Here is a 20674-nt window from a genome sequence, read left to right as displayed (position 1 = left end):
GCAACACTCAATTGCAGAGTCGACTTGCTCTTCGATCACCTAAGCGCAGGCCGGATATACCTATAATGGTGAGTTGTGGAATTGTTTTCGAACAGTAATGACGGAAATCATTGTCGGACGCAAAACTATTCCGATTGGAGCTATATAGGTACATAACATATCGTCGGTGCACGAAAAAAGTGACAAAGCTCAAGTACGCGCGCGCTATTGTTTAAATATATATTTATTTCTTTTACGCAGGACAAATTTTGCTGTTCCCTTTTTCTTATACGCTTGTGGAAACGCTTACCGAAATAAAAGAAAAACGACTTTTTCTGGCTAAACAAACAGAATCGATTTCCAATATTGATAATTAATATGCAGGTGCCTGGTACAGCTGTATCTTTGTTATGTTTAAGTGCTCAGGTATTTGAAACTAGAGTCTGCATTCTTATCCTATCAAAAAAGTAAAACAAATAAAAAACCATGTACACAATGTATATTATCACTGCTCTGAAGGACTCGTTCGTAGGTATAGCTTTGCAGGACTATGAGCTAACTTTTAAAACGATTTTATTATAAAAGATTATATTATTATAATATTATACGAACGTTTGCGAGAAGTAAAAATAAACAGTTAATCATTCACTGTGCTGTATACCAACTCATATTGTTTTCGAACATAAAAACATATAAATGTATAGAACAAAACTAATGTATACAAATTTGTATTAATGTACGCTCGTTTAATTTTTAATTATTTTGGCTCATACACTGAGATAAATGTTACGTGTTAAGAACGTGCTTGTACACACGACAGTTCAAAAACTAAGATAAATCGTAGGTACGTTTAGTATTTTGTTATTGAGTCGACGTACTATACATGAGAACCTTCCTGCAATATGACTACGGTTTAAAATATTGACAATATAGAATTATTATTTTATGTTTAAAAACATTATATTTCTATCAAACAAAACAATCATTGCCGACTGATGTATTGATGTGCGCGCAGTTTATAACTATACTGCAGTTCGATGCGATATATTTATGGATACCTCTTGTACAGTCTTGTAGATATAGGTACCTTTAATATAATATATAGTCTATACACACCCAATACTATATTTCGTCGGTCTTTGCGGGGAGGACGTCACAAAAAGCCATAAAATTTAACGACCAAATTTATTTATATAGTATATTATATTATGTAGAGATCGACTCTCAGATATCAGACGATAATGCAAATACCCTCGAGTGTTACATTTTTATCGAAGAACTACGTTGTTCAAAGTTTTTTTTTTTTTTTTTAGTACCAAAGTTTGTGTCGTAAAATTTGATATCATAATATCGTGCTATATGTGGCAGACCTCCGTGGCTGCCACTGCCGCAGTTGACAATTATGTCTTAAATATTGGTGGTTACCCAGTTGACGATTTGTATCATAGAAACTCATAATAATTATAGAGCTCGAACTTTGTTGCAACAAATTGCATCGCGGTTTTTGCGGCTCATTAGATTTATTGCGATGGATACCTAAGCGCTATAAATTAATTTCAAGACTAGCTAAAATGAAATAAATTTGTAGAATATGAATATCAAATTAATATAAAATATCACATTTTTATGGCACCTATTATTTTTAATATATTTTTTTGAGCGTATAGAGATTTTATGATTTTTTATAGTAATGTGATTATAAACTTGATGAATTAAAAATAAAAAGATTTCAATCTTACGGTCGCGTGTACGGCCCACTCTGTATAATATTTTACACTTCGATGGTTTTACAACACTATACCTATGTGTCTCAATATCATATTATGGATGACATGCTATAGACGCAAGAAAAGAGTCATATTATATTAATAATATTAAAAATATTATATAATATTATAATATTGTCGAATAGTTTCCAAAAAAAGACTTGACAGCGTTCCTGCGGTTAACAGGTCGGTGGACCGTCACGCGCGCGTCCGGTAGATGTCAGCGCGGGTACGCAAACGGATCGGCGGCGGACGAATACGGCGACGAAACGCGACGGCGGCGCGCGCGGGCGCCACTGGGCACCGCGCGCGCCGGCCATGACGAATTGAACGGCTATTGGCCCGGCTCCCACCACCCCGCCCCGCGAGACGATGGTTCTCGCCGATTCCGTTTTAATGGGTCTTTCCGCGGCGCTCTTCCCTCTCCCCCCCCCCAACACCTCACCATGACCAGAACCGTACTGCCGCACCGTCGTCGGCGCGCCGCGCTCTCTTGCCGCCGCACTGCAACCCGTTTCTCTCGAATGGCGCAACAAAAAGCGAACGGGCGACGAAAACGGGAGATCCCCGCGAGGCGGCGGCGGCGGCGTGTGCGCGGCGGCGGCCTTCGCGGTGGTGGGGGGCTTTTTCGAGCGCTCGCGGCCCGAGTCACATGGCACGTTCGTGTGTGCGCGCCAGTGACGATCTGATTGTCCCGTCGTTAAGTCGTCATAACCACTTAAAGCGCATACACGGACGAAAATAATAATAATAACAATAATAATAATAATATAGTATAATATCGTTAAAACCGAAAATCGCGGATCGTCAAGTCCGCCGTCCCTCCCCCGCGCCGAAAATACCGACTTACTACGCTATCGTGCGTTATTGTACTTTTCGGAAATTTCGTAAATTAATTTTTTTTCGTTTTTCTCAAGTGTTTTACTGACCACGGTTCGGTTTTTTTCCGTTTTTACTATCAATTCGCACGACGTGTATATAGGTACATAATATATATTATATATATATAGCGCCGGTCGTCGTTAAAAATTTTATACTCTGCTCGTAAAAACCGCGGGCGCGCGCGCGAGTTTTACGACCCGTCCGGATATACGACGACGACGGCGAGATGACCCTTTTTACGACAAATTAAACGGTTCGTAAAGCCGACAAAAAGTGTTTTCGTATATAAAGTGTGTGTTTGTGTGTATGTGTGTGTGTGCGCGCGCGTGCAAGAGTGAGTGTGTGTCTGGCGTGTGTGCAATATCAATTTGCACCGACCCGAGCGATGCGATCTTGACGAAATATAATCGTATTGCATTATCTTCGTAAATGTATCACTGACTGCAGCGCTCTAATATATATAGGAAAAACGTATTTTTTCCTCGACGTGTCGGCGAAAAAAAATCGCGACTTTCCTCTGTCCCACGTGCAGCCACCGAGTGTGAGCGGACGGAAATCAAACGAAAATATACGTCGCGTATTTATACAAGACATAATAATATTATATTATATAGTCGACGAGCCATATAATTATACTGCCTAAGATGAATTCGTACTTCGAGCAGAGCGGTTTCTACGGTGGACATCACCATCACCAGTCGTCGTCGGCGCACCACCACGACCAGAACGCCGTGGCGGCCGCGTACCGGTTTCCGATCGGCTTGGGCATGTCACCGTACGCGTCGTCGCAGCATCATCACCATCACGGCTTATCGCAGTCCAGGGCCCCGCAAGACAGCCCTTACGACGCGTCCGTGGCTGCGGCCGCGTGCAAGCTCTACGGCTCCAGCGGAGGCGGCGGTGGCGGTGGCGGCGTCGGCGGTGGTGGAGGCGGTGGCGGAGGGGGCGGCTCGGGTGGCGGCGGTGGCGATCAGTCGTCCGCAGCCGCCGTGGCCGCGGCCGGGCTAAACTACACGAAGACCGAGCCGTGCGTCGGCAAATCGGACGCCGCGGCCGCGGCCCACCAGAACGGTTACGCGTCTTCGCCCAAGGACGTGGTGTGGCCCGGCAACGCGGCGTCTGCGGCCGCCAATGGGTCGCTTCTCCGGCCCAACGTGTGCACTCCCGAATCCCGCGTCGGCTACGGGTCCGGCAACAGCGTATCCGGCCTGGACGGCGCCGGCGCCAGCCCGAACTCGGCACGCAACTCGGCCGGCTCGCTGTCCGCCTCGTGGAACACATGCACCGGCATCAACAACAACGGTCACCAGCAACAGGCCCTGCAGCTCAACCAGCAACAGAACAACCACACGTTCTACCCGTGGATGGCCATTGCAGGTCAGTCTCTAGGTACAGACACGAAAAAGAGTATTTTTTAATTAAATATTATCTTTCACTCGCTTATATTTTCTTCCCGCTTTTTCCGTATATATGATAATGATGTGTCATATTAATATATATCATCGTTATGTACACATAATATGATTATATTATTATATTGTATGGCAAGTCATTATTATATCCCAACAATCGCCAATTGCATGCCACGAGAACAAAATGTTATTATAGGTACCTATCTATATTTTTTTTTTGACCTTCTGTTTTTAATTTTTTATCCGTACAATTAAATTTAAAAAAACCGCATCATTATCGTTGTATATAATGATGTGCTAAACCTTATATTATTGTACTAAACTTAAACCTATAGGAGAATAAAAAAATTATGATTTATTTAAATAATATATTTACTCCGGGGTACAATTATTATTAGACTATGACGTCGGCACTCTAACGCCGCTCCAAAGATGTCCTGTGGCGATTTAATTTTTTTATTCACTTAAATATTCGTCTAAGATTGTGGCAAAATCGTAGCTTCAGATATTTTGATAGTTAATTTTCTGACTATTTTTTTAAATAATTTAATTACACATTCTAGCGTAGTATTATCATATTAATTCCGAACACAAATATAATATATTATAGGTAATATTCTAACTCTATAGGTTGCAGAAAACGTAGATAATTTTATAAAGTAGGTACAATAGTGTAAATTTGTTACAATAATTTTTTTAAATCTTTATAAAAATTGACGATAAAAGTTCTGATTGACTGGTGCGAGATGACATTAAAATATTAAAACTAAATACAATTAAAAAAATTTAATTGTTATACATTTCTCCAAGATATTTTATACCTCTCGACACTTAATTAATCATACATTTATATCAAACATAATTATTCAAGAAATAGCCCACAATATTATTAAATAATGTATAGATTACGTTTACCTGTATAATTTATATATTAGGTAGGAATACCTTGCCTATAATATACATTTTTGAGTTATACATATAATATATTATAAACATCCATTATACTTACATCGATCAAATATTATAATTTATACAGTTTAAATTTTTTGTGTGTTTTTAATCTTCATATGCGATTATGATGATGTTTATTATAAATTCATTGAACTATACAAGTATATAAATTGATAATTTACTCTATGGTAGATATACATATTCGGCGAGTTAAAACATATTGATTGATGATTATAATATAGTAACATAACCCGGCTTTCAGTATAGGTATAATATATACTTATTCATGCATAAACAACTGATTGCTCGATTTCCTTTCAACGGCAAATCGGAAAATAATTAATTTAACCACACTATAGTACCTATGATGATGTATTCAATTATTACTCGTTCAGCATACATACAATATATACGTGCATAAATACACAGCGTTCTCGTAATCTTATATATACCTACACTAATTATGTAAAAAAATACATTTTAATTAGACATAATATGGATGAATGTGTATTATAAATTATTCTACTCAATATACAAATGTAAATTTATAAAATATATTAATGTTGATGTAAGCGGTACAACAAAGCGTTTGGTGTAAATTAAAGTGGGTACATATAGGTATAATAGGTATAATACAATATTTTATATTATTATTTTTTGATTCACGCGTGCATATCCGATATCGTATTTCATATAATTATTATCGTTTAGTCCAGTTGATGTTGTCGAGTATGTTCATTAACAATCAACACCCAACGCGTGATGTGTTTGGCCTGAAAAAAAATGCAATCGCTAATTAGACGTTAAAAAAAAATTACACGCGCGAACCACAATAAATGACCGTATCTATGTAGTACATACACAATATAATATATTATTAGCAACACAGTTATAGTGCGCGATTGTTGATTACCCGCGCGATTGTAATCTGAGCTGCAGTATTCTCCCAAGTCGTATGCGGCGCGTAGGCTGCTGCGGGTACGTTCTGTATGATATTATACGCATCTAAATAGGTATATATACGTATATAACACTACCGATGTTTAAAAAATAAAATATGCATATATATATATATTATGTATATATATATCATATATAATATATATAATGTTCCTATATGGACACACGTTTAATACATAAAAGTATATACACGTTTCGAGAGCGCACGCAGGCCGGAAAAGATCCGCGATTAAAACGTAGTGGAAGTCTTCGTCGTCGTGTATCCGCGAGATGACCCTGCAACAATGTCGTAGCCATATAATAGGCATTGAGTATATAACACGCATATTTGATAGAAATAAAAAAAATTGCCTGAGATGTACACCTATTTAGTAGGCATACGTGTATACGATATTATTATTATATATATTATATTATTATATTGTTATAATAGGTGGAATACTTTTCTCCTTTATATTTATACACGCGTTACAACAATATAATAATGCGAGTGTATATTGTCGTAATATAAATGTTATATGCTGCGTGCACAGTTATTTAAAAGGTCATTGATTTAAGTGTGTGTTTGCGCGCGTGTGTGTGAGTATGTGTTTAAATCGTCGGGTGGCGTAGGCACACGCCTCGCTGCGATGGGGGGAATTCGTTCACGGTGTAATCAATGTGCGATTTAGCCCCCATATATACGAGAACGCCGTAATAAATAATATTATAACATCGTGTAATACCGTATATACGCATCATAGGTAGTACATTTTATTACAATCGTACAGGTATATAGAGCCGGTAGTCACGAGTGGCAAGAAAAGATTTCATCGGCTCGCGACCGCGGTGTCATGTCTATATCAATCTACCTATATAATTTATACCGCATGATCCATATATTTTAATATTTATATATATATAATTTATTGGAGGTCCGATTTTGTAATACACCTGCCTACTTTTCCGACAGAAGTTTTCATCCCGTTTATTGCAGTACCTATTCCATAATAATTATAAGATACAAGTTACGTGATCGTCTCAGGGCACATGCACAAACCACAATGATCGTCTTACAGCAATAATAATATCGCGATTAGTAAAATGCTAATAGTATCTATATCTTTTCTTCATAGGAATTATTGTTGTAATATTATTTAGGTATGCATGGTAAAAATGTTTTTTTTTTCATTTAGAAATTCGGTACTTACATAAACGTTCTGCTGCAGTCAGCGGTGTTAGGTTGTCGATTCATTTGGTGAAAAAATGATTAATTAAACGTATATTATATTATATTGTAATACAGCAGGACTTTACGACATGATACATACCTACCTAATTATTTTATCCTATACATTTGTCAGAGGGCGCTTATGAATAGTATAAGATAATAATATTCAATAAAATACATTAATGTATATTATTGAATATTATTATCCGTGTGTCATGGTGTGTTCGATGTTATGTAATGATAACGGAATTTAGACAGTTTTTTTTTTAAGATTTGATTATAATATAACAATATTATAATAATGATATCTTCAACATGCGTTACATTTTGTATTCATGTATATAGATATACGAGTACACATCACTTCATAAATATTATAATGTCCCTATTTCATCTAAACACTTCTATAATCACCCTATATAGAAGTTATACGATAGTTATATGTATTAGTCGACTAATACATGTAACTATGCACGCGCTCGTAATTGAAATTGACGAAACAATATTATATACATTTGTTATCTAAATTTCCACACTGATAAGTCTACCACACGGCTGTTTAATTGTACATCAAACAAACGAATAAAGTATAATATGTGTATATTATTATAATAAACACAAATATACAGCAACATTAAGCCTATAATATAATATAATATATTATTATAATGAACACGAAGAAACGATAATTATATCGTCACGTGATAACATTTCAAGCGACCTTATATATCACTGAAGCCATATCGGTATCATAATTTTTTTTTTAAATTTCTTTTCTCGTAGAGTTATTATGTTTTCAATACCCCAGAAAACGAACGGTGGCGTTCTACATTGCATATAACTATATAAGCCATATTATCGCTAAACAACGAATAATAATTTATGACGTGCGATGAGTTTGTTAAATATATCACCTCTGTCCCGTAATATAATTATATAATGATTGGATTTTCTACTGGTAAAATAGAACTGTGTGTGTGTGTGCTCAGGTCACGGGTTATAGGAATTTTTCCACGCAGAGTTTTAGAAACACATCCTAAACAATATATAAGTACGTTCCGCGTGAAAGCATATGCGCAGTGCACGTCAAACGTTTAACGTGTGTGCCGAGTATGTAATGTTTGTAACAATAATAATAATAGTAATAATACATTATATTATTATACTGGAACTTGTGCAGCGTCCGCAATTAAACGAAAACAGCTGTTGAGAACATGTATTTATACATACCTATAGTTGGGATAAACTGCATTTATATAAAATATGAATAATTGTGATATAAGTATAGGTACTTATATATATAACAATAATTATACAAAACAAAAACAATTATTATAAAGAAAATTGCATAGTGAAAATGCACTGTCTCAATGTAAGTTTTAAAAAGTGCAACAGACTAACCTTGAAATTGAAAAAAAACTCACTTAAAAATAAAAATGTTTAATTAAATAGTCATTAACGAAACAATACAACCGTAATTATTAATGTCTACTGAATAAATCCAACAAAATATTACTATACCTAGATATATTAAACAATACGAGTTCTATAACCCGAATAAAATCAAAAAATCAAAATATTAAAAAAAAATGCCAACATTTCTAAGTACCCAAATCAAAATGATAAATTCGCGAAAAAGTGCTTATTTGAAATAAACGTTTTTTTTTTTTTGTTGTTCCACGTACCGCGTTATAAATAATCGTCAAAATTGTCGTTAAACTTTACGCAAAAAAAAAACAAAGCAAACGTCTACGACACCGGTCCACGAGTCCCGTATCGCCGGTACTGCAACACTGCTGGATGGTGATCTGTCGACCATATAATAATTATCTACATAACACCGACGATAATACGAGTCCAGCTACTGCAGCAGCAGCAGTATAGGTATAAAACTCAAAAGGCGTCTTCATAACACATCATCACGACAGTGGCGCACGTGGACTACCATACGGTCTCACATATCTATTATAATATTATTTTACTCGATGAGATTGCAATGCTAGATATTATTTTATATTTTTTCAGACATATCTCTATTCCGTGACGTATATACGTATATACGTCTGCTTTTAACATTACAAAACAACGCGCCTTAACAATATGGACGGAATTGTACTAAATATTATATATAGACATATAGATAGTACCTATATGACTTGAAAGAGTGCGCGGTCCCGCGGTAAATCTTATATTATTATTATACCAACACGCCAATAACATGTATTATCCGAGGTGTTTATACAATTCAATTCGTCCGTCTGCCGCGAATATAATAATATATAGGTATACGTATGACACGTAGTTATGCTACACTATATAAATATATATTTATGTAGAGTACCTGCAGGTAATAAACGCGTATGCATGTACACTATAATGTGTTATATAGATACGCATAGGTATTATTATTATTGATATTATACGATGTATTGATTATGATGGCGGTTCATAACAAATTACCGGGCAATTCCGTCGCGCGCGCGTGTGTGTGTGTGTGTGTGTGTGTTAATTTACAGCGGTTAACGCCATTATAATAAAATATTATATCGCGGTATTATTATACGGATATTATTATTATATACACTGCAGTTTATATGTATATGTACATACCACGACGCGTTTTGATTAGTGACGAATTCGCGCAACACGGTGATTACTGTTATTATATTATGCATATATACCGCGGCTACTTTATGTAAATAATAGTCAACATCGTGTATAATAATGTATATAATACAGCGATTGGGTGTGTGTGTGTGCTCGCGTATTATAAATACGAATACGCGTTTAGGGAACGATTATGATTTACCAACAAATTAAAACTCGCGCGTTTCCCCGCGGTCCTGTTTACCTATATTTATTATAATATATTATATCGTTCGGTTAAAAACGTGTAACGCAGCTATATTATAGTCGTGTCAACGGACGGTATATAATGATAATCATCGCATTTCGTGTACGTGTTTATATTGTGTACAGTGTACGCTGTACAGCATGATCTTTATTTCGACGCAGACCATCAATTATTTCGGAATGTCTTTACAGTATTTTCTTTTTTTTATTCCATTAGATACTCGAAGACTTGAACCTCGACGGTATGTGTTAATAAACAAATTGCTATCCTCTCCCTCCCGCTCATATACGTTTATATAAAGGCATAATTACTTGCACCAACATGTGGCCTTTAATTCATGTAACGGTACATATTTTCTGAATATTATTATATTATTATTATAACTCTGCATAATAGTTTGCGACGCGCGATATCTTTATATAATAGGTAGCTGTAACTGATTTAAGTCGAAACGGTAGATTGTTAGAGTGGTTGTAAGAGTTTGGAAATTGCTTTACCACACTGCTCTAAGTGCTACTTTATAAAATAAAAATAAATTATCTGGGCTGCTGCCAATCTGTCAAATGCCAAAACAACACAAGCTATTCAATCAATGCGTCTCGATTATCTTTAGGAGCTGTATTACTTGTATAGTTGTATATTATCCATAAATTATAATCACTTTATAAATAAACCCAATTTAAATATAGGGCCAGTGAATATATAATGCGCTATACCTCGATTTTATATCGGGAGTTCCGCACAATTGCTTAGTCCCGAGAACGAACTTCCTCAACAGGTATACAATATTATCATCCAAATCACTTACAGATATCTGCAGGAAATACAACCAAAATAAAAACAAAATAAAGATGATGTCTCTCCGATAGACTAGTGCAATAAAACAGTAGACAAAAAGTTTCGTAACATAATATTACACAAATCTAAGATTAAGTCCAAAATATCACTACACATAATAGATATAATATACATATTACACGTTTTTTTTATGATAACGATTGTTGATAATTGCTTTAGGTATAACTTTAAAATATTATTAAGTGGATACAAATTTAGATAATAACTTACTATGAGCATTGACGAAAATTATGTATAACAAGAATAAAGATATAATATAATCGATAACCATTTAGAAATAATTAAATCATTGCAGTCTATTATGTCATAAAAATTACCTAAATCGTAAACACTTCCACGCGCAACGATGTCTAAATAATTAAATATATACCTATATAATACTATAATATACCGACGCGTAAATACGATTTTAAATACTTAAAAATAAATGTATTCATAATGCCTTAATGATACTTTAAAAAGCACAAGTGGGTAGGTACGTACATATTATATAATATACTCGAATATCATCCCTGGAGATTCAGACGACTGCGAAACTACCATAACACAAGCACTGAATGTATACATACCTGACGGTGTACACACGGTCAGAATGTAAACTGAAATGGTTTTTTTTTTTTTATAATAATATTTAACAACGGGTTTACTTTTATTATTTTAACACGCGCGTTTATACAACTCTTGAAAAAAAAACGCATTTGTCTACAACATATTTTGTACTACCACCCGTATGCATTGTATACATACAGTTTTTATTATGCCAATAACAATAATAGAAACGTTTTCATCCCATTCGCGCGAATTTGCAATATTTTTACGCGTACGATCGGTAAATTTCAAACTTGTACGGAAGTTTACGTGTGTTATTATATTAAATTCGAACAAATTCGATTTCCAGCTCCGACGTAAATTGTAAATAAAACAATAATCTGCTCGTATATAAATTATTTGATTTGTAAAAAGTTTTTTTTTCTTCGTCATAAACAACAATCTACCATTTTAAATACTGTAATATAAAAACGATTTATTTTCAATAGGTACCTACCTACCTACCTACTTGCACCTAATATATAACGTATATTAAAAACGACATGGATGCTTATTATAATGCAATACCGAAACGTGTAATTATTGCGTATTCGTATACAAATCGTGTTCATAATATATTATGTACAACAACTACTGCGAACGGATGTACCTATATAGATTATTAGTGGGTTTTTATATTTTAAAATAACACCGCGCGGATGTGAGAACTTTGTCCAATATAGGCAATAGGTATTTACGTTACAAATTACAACCGTTTATGTTATATCATGTACGAGTGCTATGTGCAAAGTTTATATTATTACGTTCGGACGTTGGTACACGAAAAGCCACATTATTCACTTAGGTACCTACGTGAAATACTTTCCGCGATTATTTATAAACGCCATTATTAATTGCGCATATTATTATTATATTAATATATTGCGATAAACGAAATACACGCACAAGTACGCTCGTACGCCAAGCCGGTCCAACTGTATACCTATATAAAACATATTGTAGGAAGTCGCATATTATGCATTTACATGTTTGTTGTGGGTACGTTTAAATACAAACAATACTGCAGACATAGGTGTGTGTGTGTGTGTGTGTGTGTGTGTGTGTCGTATTGCTATTATAAATTAAAAAATTGGGCCGACTATAATGTTCGTTTAACACCTTGCATGATGGCTGCAAAGAAATCGCTGTATATACGTATAGTACGCTGCACGCACAAAATACGAAACTGTCTCGAAAATATCATCTTAAAATGACAAATTTGGTAATTAAACTTAAGTTAATGATAATATACCTACTTACTAGTGATTTCACTTTTATTCTATACATGAATACTTTTCGAGTTCGTAATATCCGCGCATATGTAACAATACTTCCGTGGTACCTATATATAATATATAATCCGTGTGTCTAGACTGTAGGAACCTATATTAAACACAATAATGGCGTAATGAATTAATTATTGAACAATTTAAAATTCTTAAGACAGTAAATTTATATGAAATATTTTAAGTAACTACTTATTACGGTTGTGTACACCGTGGCTATATAATTATACGTTTTAAGACTTATCGTGCAAAATGTATTTGTAAGTATATTGTATATACCTATATAATTCCAGGGGTATTATAAATTATAGTTATACGACGCGACGAGATTGAGTCTAGACCGATATACGAAAATAAGCAGACGCAAACAATATATAATACAAGTATAATATATTATAATACGCAGCGTACACGCGTTAATGACTGTTTGACACGAATATTTATAGGTTCAACGTTTTCGTCGTTTTCCTCGATACATATTAATACAGCACCTACCTATAAATATTAATTATAACCTTTGCATTATACTCATTTCGTCCACGCGTCCCCAAAACCTTTAGGTTATCAAACGGAGATGACATTTACGCTTTCTTAAATCACGTCATATAAATATAACACATAAAATCCCTTGTTATGTTAGTTTTCTTATAACCATCGAGTGAAAACGACAATAACAGAGTTCGGTCCTATTCAAGTATATTTAAATAATTTAATATCCTTTTCCGCAGTGGTTCTTGCTTGAATCACGGGGTACGACGACAGGCGTCAAGTGATATTATGTAATTTTCGAATATTTTAGCAATAATATATACCTACGTATATTATCGGAGAAAACCGTTTTGCACTTGCAGCCAAACGATGTACGGAAAGACGGGACGTGAACGGAAGCGATTCCGCGAGTTCTTCCGGCAGGTCTGCGATCATCAACACTGACTCTCGTAATGATGTTGTACAAACGAAGACGCGACGATATAAAGTAATAATAATATGATAATGTTATGACGATCATCCATTGTGGGCGCGATCAGCTGTGCCACGTGTGCACGTATGCCAAGGTCAACGGCTGACCCAATTGCCGGGCCATTACCCAGAGGGTCGTAACGCGTTTTCAACCACCCCCTTACCACAAGCGTTACGATATGTATATATATTATGTGTGTGTGTGTTATGCGTGATACGTATTAAACGGAATAGTATATCGGTGATGGCCGACGACTGGGTGGAGAGAGAGAATAAAACCGAAAAACGTGAGAGTGTCACGATTTTTGTCCGACAGATGACGCGTTCGCTCGGCACTGTGTGATCGGGTAGAATGAATTCTGATGTATTATTTACGGATATTGCGAACGCGTCTCTACAAACAATATTATAAACCTAAATAGGTACTGTACATTATTATAATATCGCACGATCGCAAGCCGACGCCGTCGACAATAAATTTAAAACCGAATCAGATTTTGAGGAAAAATAAATAAAACCCGTCCCAGCAATTAAATACTAATACCTATGGACGGGAGAGACTAACGCGCGCGCATAAAAATGGAATCCGACGACGCGCGGACTTTTATTAGCTGTTAACGGCGGGGCCCCTGTGTCGGCGGTCGACGATAATCGTTCGACGAGTGCCCACCTATACCTACTTAAATTTTTCTCTCGTTTTTTTTATATCATCATTATTCGACATTTTTATTATTTTTATTATACTAGTCCGTCCTCCTCGGCCGCGGCGTCACGGAACGACGACCGCCGCGCATTTATATGTTTATATTATATTATATTATATACCTGCATAATGTATACCTAAGCACTATAATACAAGCCGCGTAATTCGGTAGTCGTAATAGTTGTTGTTGTTGTAGTAGTATAGTAGTAATAACAGTTGAACCGCGATAGTATTATTATTATATGGTATCTATATGTATACAAAATATATTATATTCTATCCAAGTATATAGATATATTATGTATAGGTACCTACCCAAAACGATATGTAAATTTGCGCGTTAGACTCGCGCATGTGTGAAATACATACTTCGCGTTGTCTGCATATTATATATTTAAGATATTATAATATACATTATAATAATAGTTTAGACGAGCGGTGGCGGCGACGTGCGACCATCGCGGTACAGGTGTATTATAGCAGCTATGATATATCGTGTACCTCCATAAAATATACATCATGATAGGTAGCCGGTGAAATATGGCGGCCGCGAGATTAATTTAAAACGACCTAATATCATATTATACTATTATTTGTATTATTATAGTTATTATTACGCCGACGATAGACGCCCCATTAAAAATATACACAACCTTCCTCAACGAGCGAAACCTTGAATGAATTTTATTTTACACAACACACTCGGCCAACTAGTCGACAATGAATAATATTCTGCAAGACACGTAACAGTATCGTGCGCGTTTATATCTAAATCAGCGTTTATAGATATTTTAAAAGGTTGGCACTGATATGATAATATAAGAGCCATGCGGTATATAGGCACACAGAATAGAAAAATTATAATATACCAATTGATATAACCTTTAGGCAATTATAGGTACTGAATAAAATAAACAAATTAAAAATAACTATTGGTTCGATTAGTATATTATTTTCACATACGAAAATAAATTATATGTCAGACGCCAGGCGAAGTAATTCTAAATATGATCATGAAAAACTAATTGATTCACAGATCTAACCTAACCCGATATACCTATACAGGTACCCAATCAATCTTCCGTGGTGGTTTATCTAACAATTATTTCTATACGATTCTGAAATACAGCTATTTGTGTATATTAATTTTATTTCTTTTTAACTATATTCGATTTCTGTACTTTGGAAAGAATACTGGCCAGAAATGTAATTTAATCAGAAATTTAAGGTTATAGGAACTAACACGGTTTTATTTCATATTTATTTTCAGACCGCACATCAGTCTTACAACAAATCATCGTTGCACGTCGTCGCAGCGGAAAATAATAAATATATCGCACGTTTAAACGAGATCGTCAAAAGATTTAATGGCTTCTCATAATATATACATTTGCATAAAATATCTTTTTAAAATTTACACACACTGCACGTATGGTGTCCATTTATTATTTTTAATCGATTTTTGTTTTTAACTGTATTAAAAAACATTATGGAACTAAATTATACATATACCTGCTTAAATGTGTATAATGTTCACAGCTATACGTTTGAATTTAGTTTTAATAATTCCATTGTTTTATGCAAATATGTCGGGAGCGTAACAATTCATACGATTAAAAAAATGAATTTAACAAAGTAGTCAGTCATCAAAAACTATAAATAAACGACCTGAAACATAATTAAGGAAATAATTAAATTGAATTTGATGAATTATACTCATATAAATAAACTGTTAATTTACCTCTGACACGGGTCTGCACCAGTTATAGATAAACGACGAACCACGATACTACTATAACACAATATTGTTATTCATATTATTATGTATTCGGTGTTCTGCAGGATTCTCGTACGCGTTCACTCGACAAATCTGAAACCATACAATATAATAATATTATTATGTAGGTACTAATGCGCATTTAAAACAGTTTATACGAAACTCGAATTCTGTATGCAAAGGTGTATAATATAATTTAAATAATTTTGGACGGGTATCAGCGCACTCTGTCAAAAATGTGTATAATCATTTTTTAACAAGCTGCATAGCATTATACCCGTGTAAGCCGTTTGTCATTATCGTTGTATCGTATTCAAATAATAGTAGGTTGGATATCTATTCATGAAACAAAACGCTTTTCGGACGTACCTATATAATTTACGGTTCGTAATATACCTACGGTAAAAACACATAGGTACACGACGATGGCCGCGGGACCATGTAAAATAGATATTTTCGATTTACAATATATTACGTTATGATATATGATATGTTTTATAGGCGAACGTCCCGTCGCGCGTCTATAAATATAATATATATATATACGAAATAACAAAGCGGTCTCTCAGTTTGCGGCCATAGGCATCTAATACACACATGCGCACACGCTCAACTCTCTCACTCTCTTCATTATACACAAACTCACAGAGTACGCAATTACACAAACACGCGAATAGTTGCGATTTCGTTAAAAATTTTAATTTAGTCTTGCCGTGAAGATATATACGCATATTATACCTATGCCGTACACGTTATGTGCGCAATCGACGTCGTCGTCAACGGCTCGTTTTACAGGGTCACTCGCATATAGTCTATCATATAAGTATTAATACCTACATAATATATGAATAGGTATGCCATATACATCGTATATATGTATTGGAAAACCGCGATTGACAATATTAAACCGACTCGGCCTTAGACCGTACGGATAAAATATAACGTAAATACAACTCATAATAATATACGTATGTGATATATTCACTCGGACGAGGCGCACCTAAAAATGTCTCGTTTCCAATCCCCAACAGGTCGTGTTGTACACGAAGCCCACATACGCGCGCGCCCCGCTCGTTCACATATACAATCGTGGGATTTATTGATCACCCTTTCCCGAAATATAAACCACAAACACACATACACACACTCACACGTTTATAAATACACTACATATGCGCTTTCGCAAGTTTTCCAATGCGTATCGCCACAATCCTCTTTTGGAGTCCGGCCATAAATCCGTTTCCATAACCACGACGGCGGCGGCGGCAGCAGCCACGACGCCGGTGTACGCTCGCTAATAGGGTAAAAAAGGAAATAAAATTCCCACAACGTCCGTCAAGTATAAATCGTGTGATGGGGTACCGAGAGAGCATACGAAACAAGAAAAGAAAAAAAGAAATAATAATAAATAAATACTTTGTCTTTACGATTGTTGCTGTATATTAATATACTATTATATTATTATTATTATTATTACGTGTTATGGAGGTAGTGATCATAGCGGTGTAAACCAGTCGAACGGCGGGAATGTTACTCGGAGCGGAAAAAAATGGAAAATAATATTTATATGTAAAAAAAAAGTGTATACATCTAATAATAAATAAATAACTAACAACAACTGCAGTAATTAAACTCGCGACTCGACTATAACGATTTATTACACGTTTTCTTTCTTTTTTCTCATTTTTCATGTTATTGCTTTCGGTTAATTGCTTATTATTATTATGATATATATGCGTAAGTACACCGATATTATTAAACGGCGTTTTAAACGTTCGCAAATTGCGTGCAAATAATGAAACGTCGTTATAATAAACTATCGCGAGTTCTCTGTAGAGTAGGTATTATATTCTAATACATATAGGCAAGTTTATAAATACGTTATGCCGACTTCACCGAGTTCTGACACCGCTGCAGTTGCCGCTGACGAAATATACTTCCTATGTACACTATTAATATTATATATATATGTATATAATATGCAGCATGTGTAGTATATACCTGCACCCTGCAAGTGCATGAGAAATGCACCCGACTCGTTGCGTGCACCGAACCCGTAGTATTTTTTTGTTCACTATTTTTGCTTTATACGTATTTCGTTTTTATATCGTTTTGACCGAGCTGTTCGCTGTTTGATTGTTATTAATACCCACTGCAGCAGCTATGTTATCATATCGCGACGACTATTGCAAGCACGCTGTACACGCTGGTCAGCACACATAGGCGATGTTATTATAAATATCATATACCGTGTGCGTGACATGACACGATATCGTTATACGAGTATGCGCTGCAGGGAGGACACGTGAAATTGCGGTGACACGTTTCGATTTTGATAAGTCGGCAACACAAAAACAAAAACCGTATCTAACGAAAAAAAGCGCCGTTTAAAATACGTTACGCGTGTAGAATATGACGTGTGCAATACAGGTACGTGCTAAAACATGGGCATTAATGCAGTATATAATGTTATAATATACACCTATGAAATGTATATGATATACCTACGTCGTTAAAACGTCGTAATATATACGTGTGCGCGCGCCATTAAAATCGATAAATACTCGACGAGTGTAATATTATAATGTATACATAATAATTAATTCGTATAAATAATATCTGTTTTTTACGCGCCGATTTTGATGTGGCGCTATTAATTGTTTATCGAATCAACACAAAATTAATATTACTATTCACTACTATAATATACTATGTATTAGGTATAATAACGACGATTGATAATTAATAACATGCGTTATAAATTGATTGTTAATTAAAATAAAAAAATACGAGAACATTTTCCCGGTATCCATATTTAATACATAAATATTATCATAACGACCTCAACCGTTCAAATAATAAATTCGTGAAAAAATCCTATCCAACAGCCTGGACGTAGATAAATACAAATCGTCATAATAAGTTTCGAATTTTTCACTTTAGGCTTTTTTTTTTTTAATTTAAAATTTAGCGACGACCATAAAATATTAACTAACAGTTAACTAAACTGCCATATAGTAAATCTATTATTTTTTTATATTTATCAGAAATCGGCTTACCTATTAGAGACTAACATTAAGCTCCATAACGAACTGCGTGGCTACTGAAACTGTACAGCAAGTATAATAATACTAAGTATAGGTACGGAATAATGACCGCCATGCAGTATATTATGCACTGAAAACCCGTAGCGATCCATCAAATTCACAAACAAATTGAATCGAAGGGTCACATTGTAAAATATGATGTTCTGAAACAAAAACGAATATTACAAACGCGATTAGAGCTGTATAATAATATAATATGTATAGTTGAATATTTTAACATTATTATTACGAGTATTATACATATACCATTGAGACAATCCGTGTCTTTCTTATAATAAATTATATCTGAACATATTATAATATATAGTACCAACCTATACACTCGCTCGTGATGGGAACATGAAAATCAACTAAATAAGATTACTATTAAATGATGTATTGCAATACGTGGCCAACAAATACTAACTATATATTATACTTAATATATAATAATATAGTTAGGTTATAGTATGGCTATGTATATATCAAAATAGATTATAATATATGTTATTGAAAAGCATAATACCTGCTTATAACATAATGGTAAATTAGGTGTTCGGGCCAAGAGACGAATTTATTGTTATAACAATATTTTCAAGTGTTGGGATAAAAAATCAAATGTAATATTTTATGTACATGCATTCGAAGTTACTCGATAATGGTATGATATCGTCGTATGTTCGTAGATCGCTTGCAGCAAAAGAAAAGACAACGGTTTTAAATAATTAAATAACTTATCAAAAAAAAAAAAAAACCGCTACTGAATTAAAAGACCTAAGGTTAATCTACTCTATATAGAGCGTTGATATAACAAATATAGGTTATTGAAATCAGTCACTAGTTGTCGATGGCGTTATCATTATCAGGCTTTTAGTAATCATATATGTACCTATATAATATATATAATTTTTATGTATATAATATAAATTAAAAGCATATACCTATAGTGTTTTAAATGATTAATAAATTATTTCTTACACTTTATTATATCATGGCATAATGTTCGTAATTCCCGCGTACCTAATTATTATTATTATTATTATTATTTCAACGGTATAGCCGTATATAGAACGTACCTGATATATAGGATGGGATTCAAAATGTCTATCGCATACCTCACATATCCTACGCCTTTATCGTCACAACATATTATAATATATACGCACGTCGTTTATTATAATCGAACATAATATGTTTTGACGGTATATCCTATTTAACGCGTATGGGTATACCTTGTCGACCAGTTTTCGTCGCTTTCGATATAATATATTTATTAGAAACAACAAAAAAAAACCTAACTCCAAGGCGCCGGCGACGCTGCCGGTGAAATCGTTCAATTATTTTCCAATAAACACGATGGATATATACGTCGTATACAACGATAATAACAACGCAATAATCG

General features: G+C 34.6%; 1 protein-coding gene and 1 long non-coding RNA gene across 8 annotated transcripts in view; one reads left to right on the top strand and one right to left on the bottom strand.

Annotated features, from left to right (window-relative positions):
• Window positions 1–2427: 2427 nt before the first annotated feature.
• LOC100160569 (homeotic protein ultrabithorax) overlaps window positions 2428–20674 on the top strand; it is a 271573-nt gene continuing 253326 nt past the window's right edge. For 3 of the 4 annotated variants that reach the window (XM_029488502.1, XM_029488503.1, XM_008184673.3), the window contains exon 1: window positions 2428–4016. In XM_029488502.1, coding sequence (XP_029344362.1) covers window positions 3272–4016 — 745 coding nt within the window. In that variant the 5' untranslated portion in view covers window positions 2428–3271. The remainder of the gene's footprint in view (window positions 4017–20674) is intronic. The other variant, XM_016804216.2, reaches the window with a different exon arrangement.
• LOC107883684 overlaps window positions 5085–20674 on the bottom strand; it is a 42600-nt gene continuing 27010 nt past the window's right edge. Inside the window, exons 1-5 of one of the 4 annotated variants that reach the window (XR_003839209.1) lie at window positions 19246–20674; window positions 16151–16279; window positions 15922–16077; window positions 12721–12843; window positions 5085–6226 (exon numbers count right to left, since the gene is read on the bottom strand). The exon at window positions 19246–20674 is cut by the window's right edge and continues 27009 nt beyond it. This is a non-coding gene — a long non-coding RNA (uncharacterized LOC107883684). Of the gene's footprint in view, window positions 6227–12720; window positions 12844–15921; window positions 16280–19245 lie in introns of all 4 variants that reach the window. The other 3 variants (XR_003839208.1, XR_003839210.1, XR_003839211.1) reach the window with 3 other exon arrangements.

The sequence above is a fragment of the Acyrthosiphon pisum genome, chromosome A1 (assembly GCF_005508785.2).
Source record: "Acyrthosiphon pisum isolate AL4f chromosome A1, pea_aphid_22Mar2018_4r6ur, whole genome shotgun sequence".
Taxonomy (NCBI): Eukaryota; Metazoa; Arthropoda; class Insecta; order Hemiptera; family Aphididae; genus Acyrthosiphon; species Acyrthosiphon pisum.
Note: the sequence above shows the minus strand (reverse complement) of the source record. Positions and strands in the feature narration are given on the sequence as shown.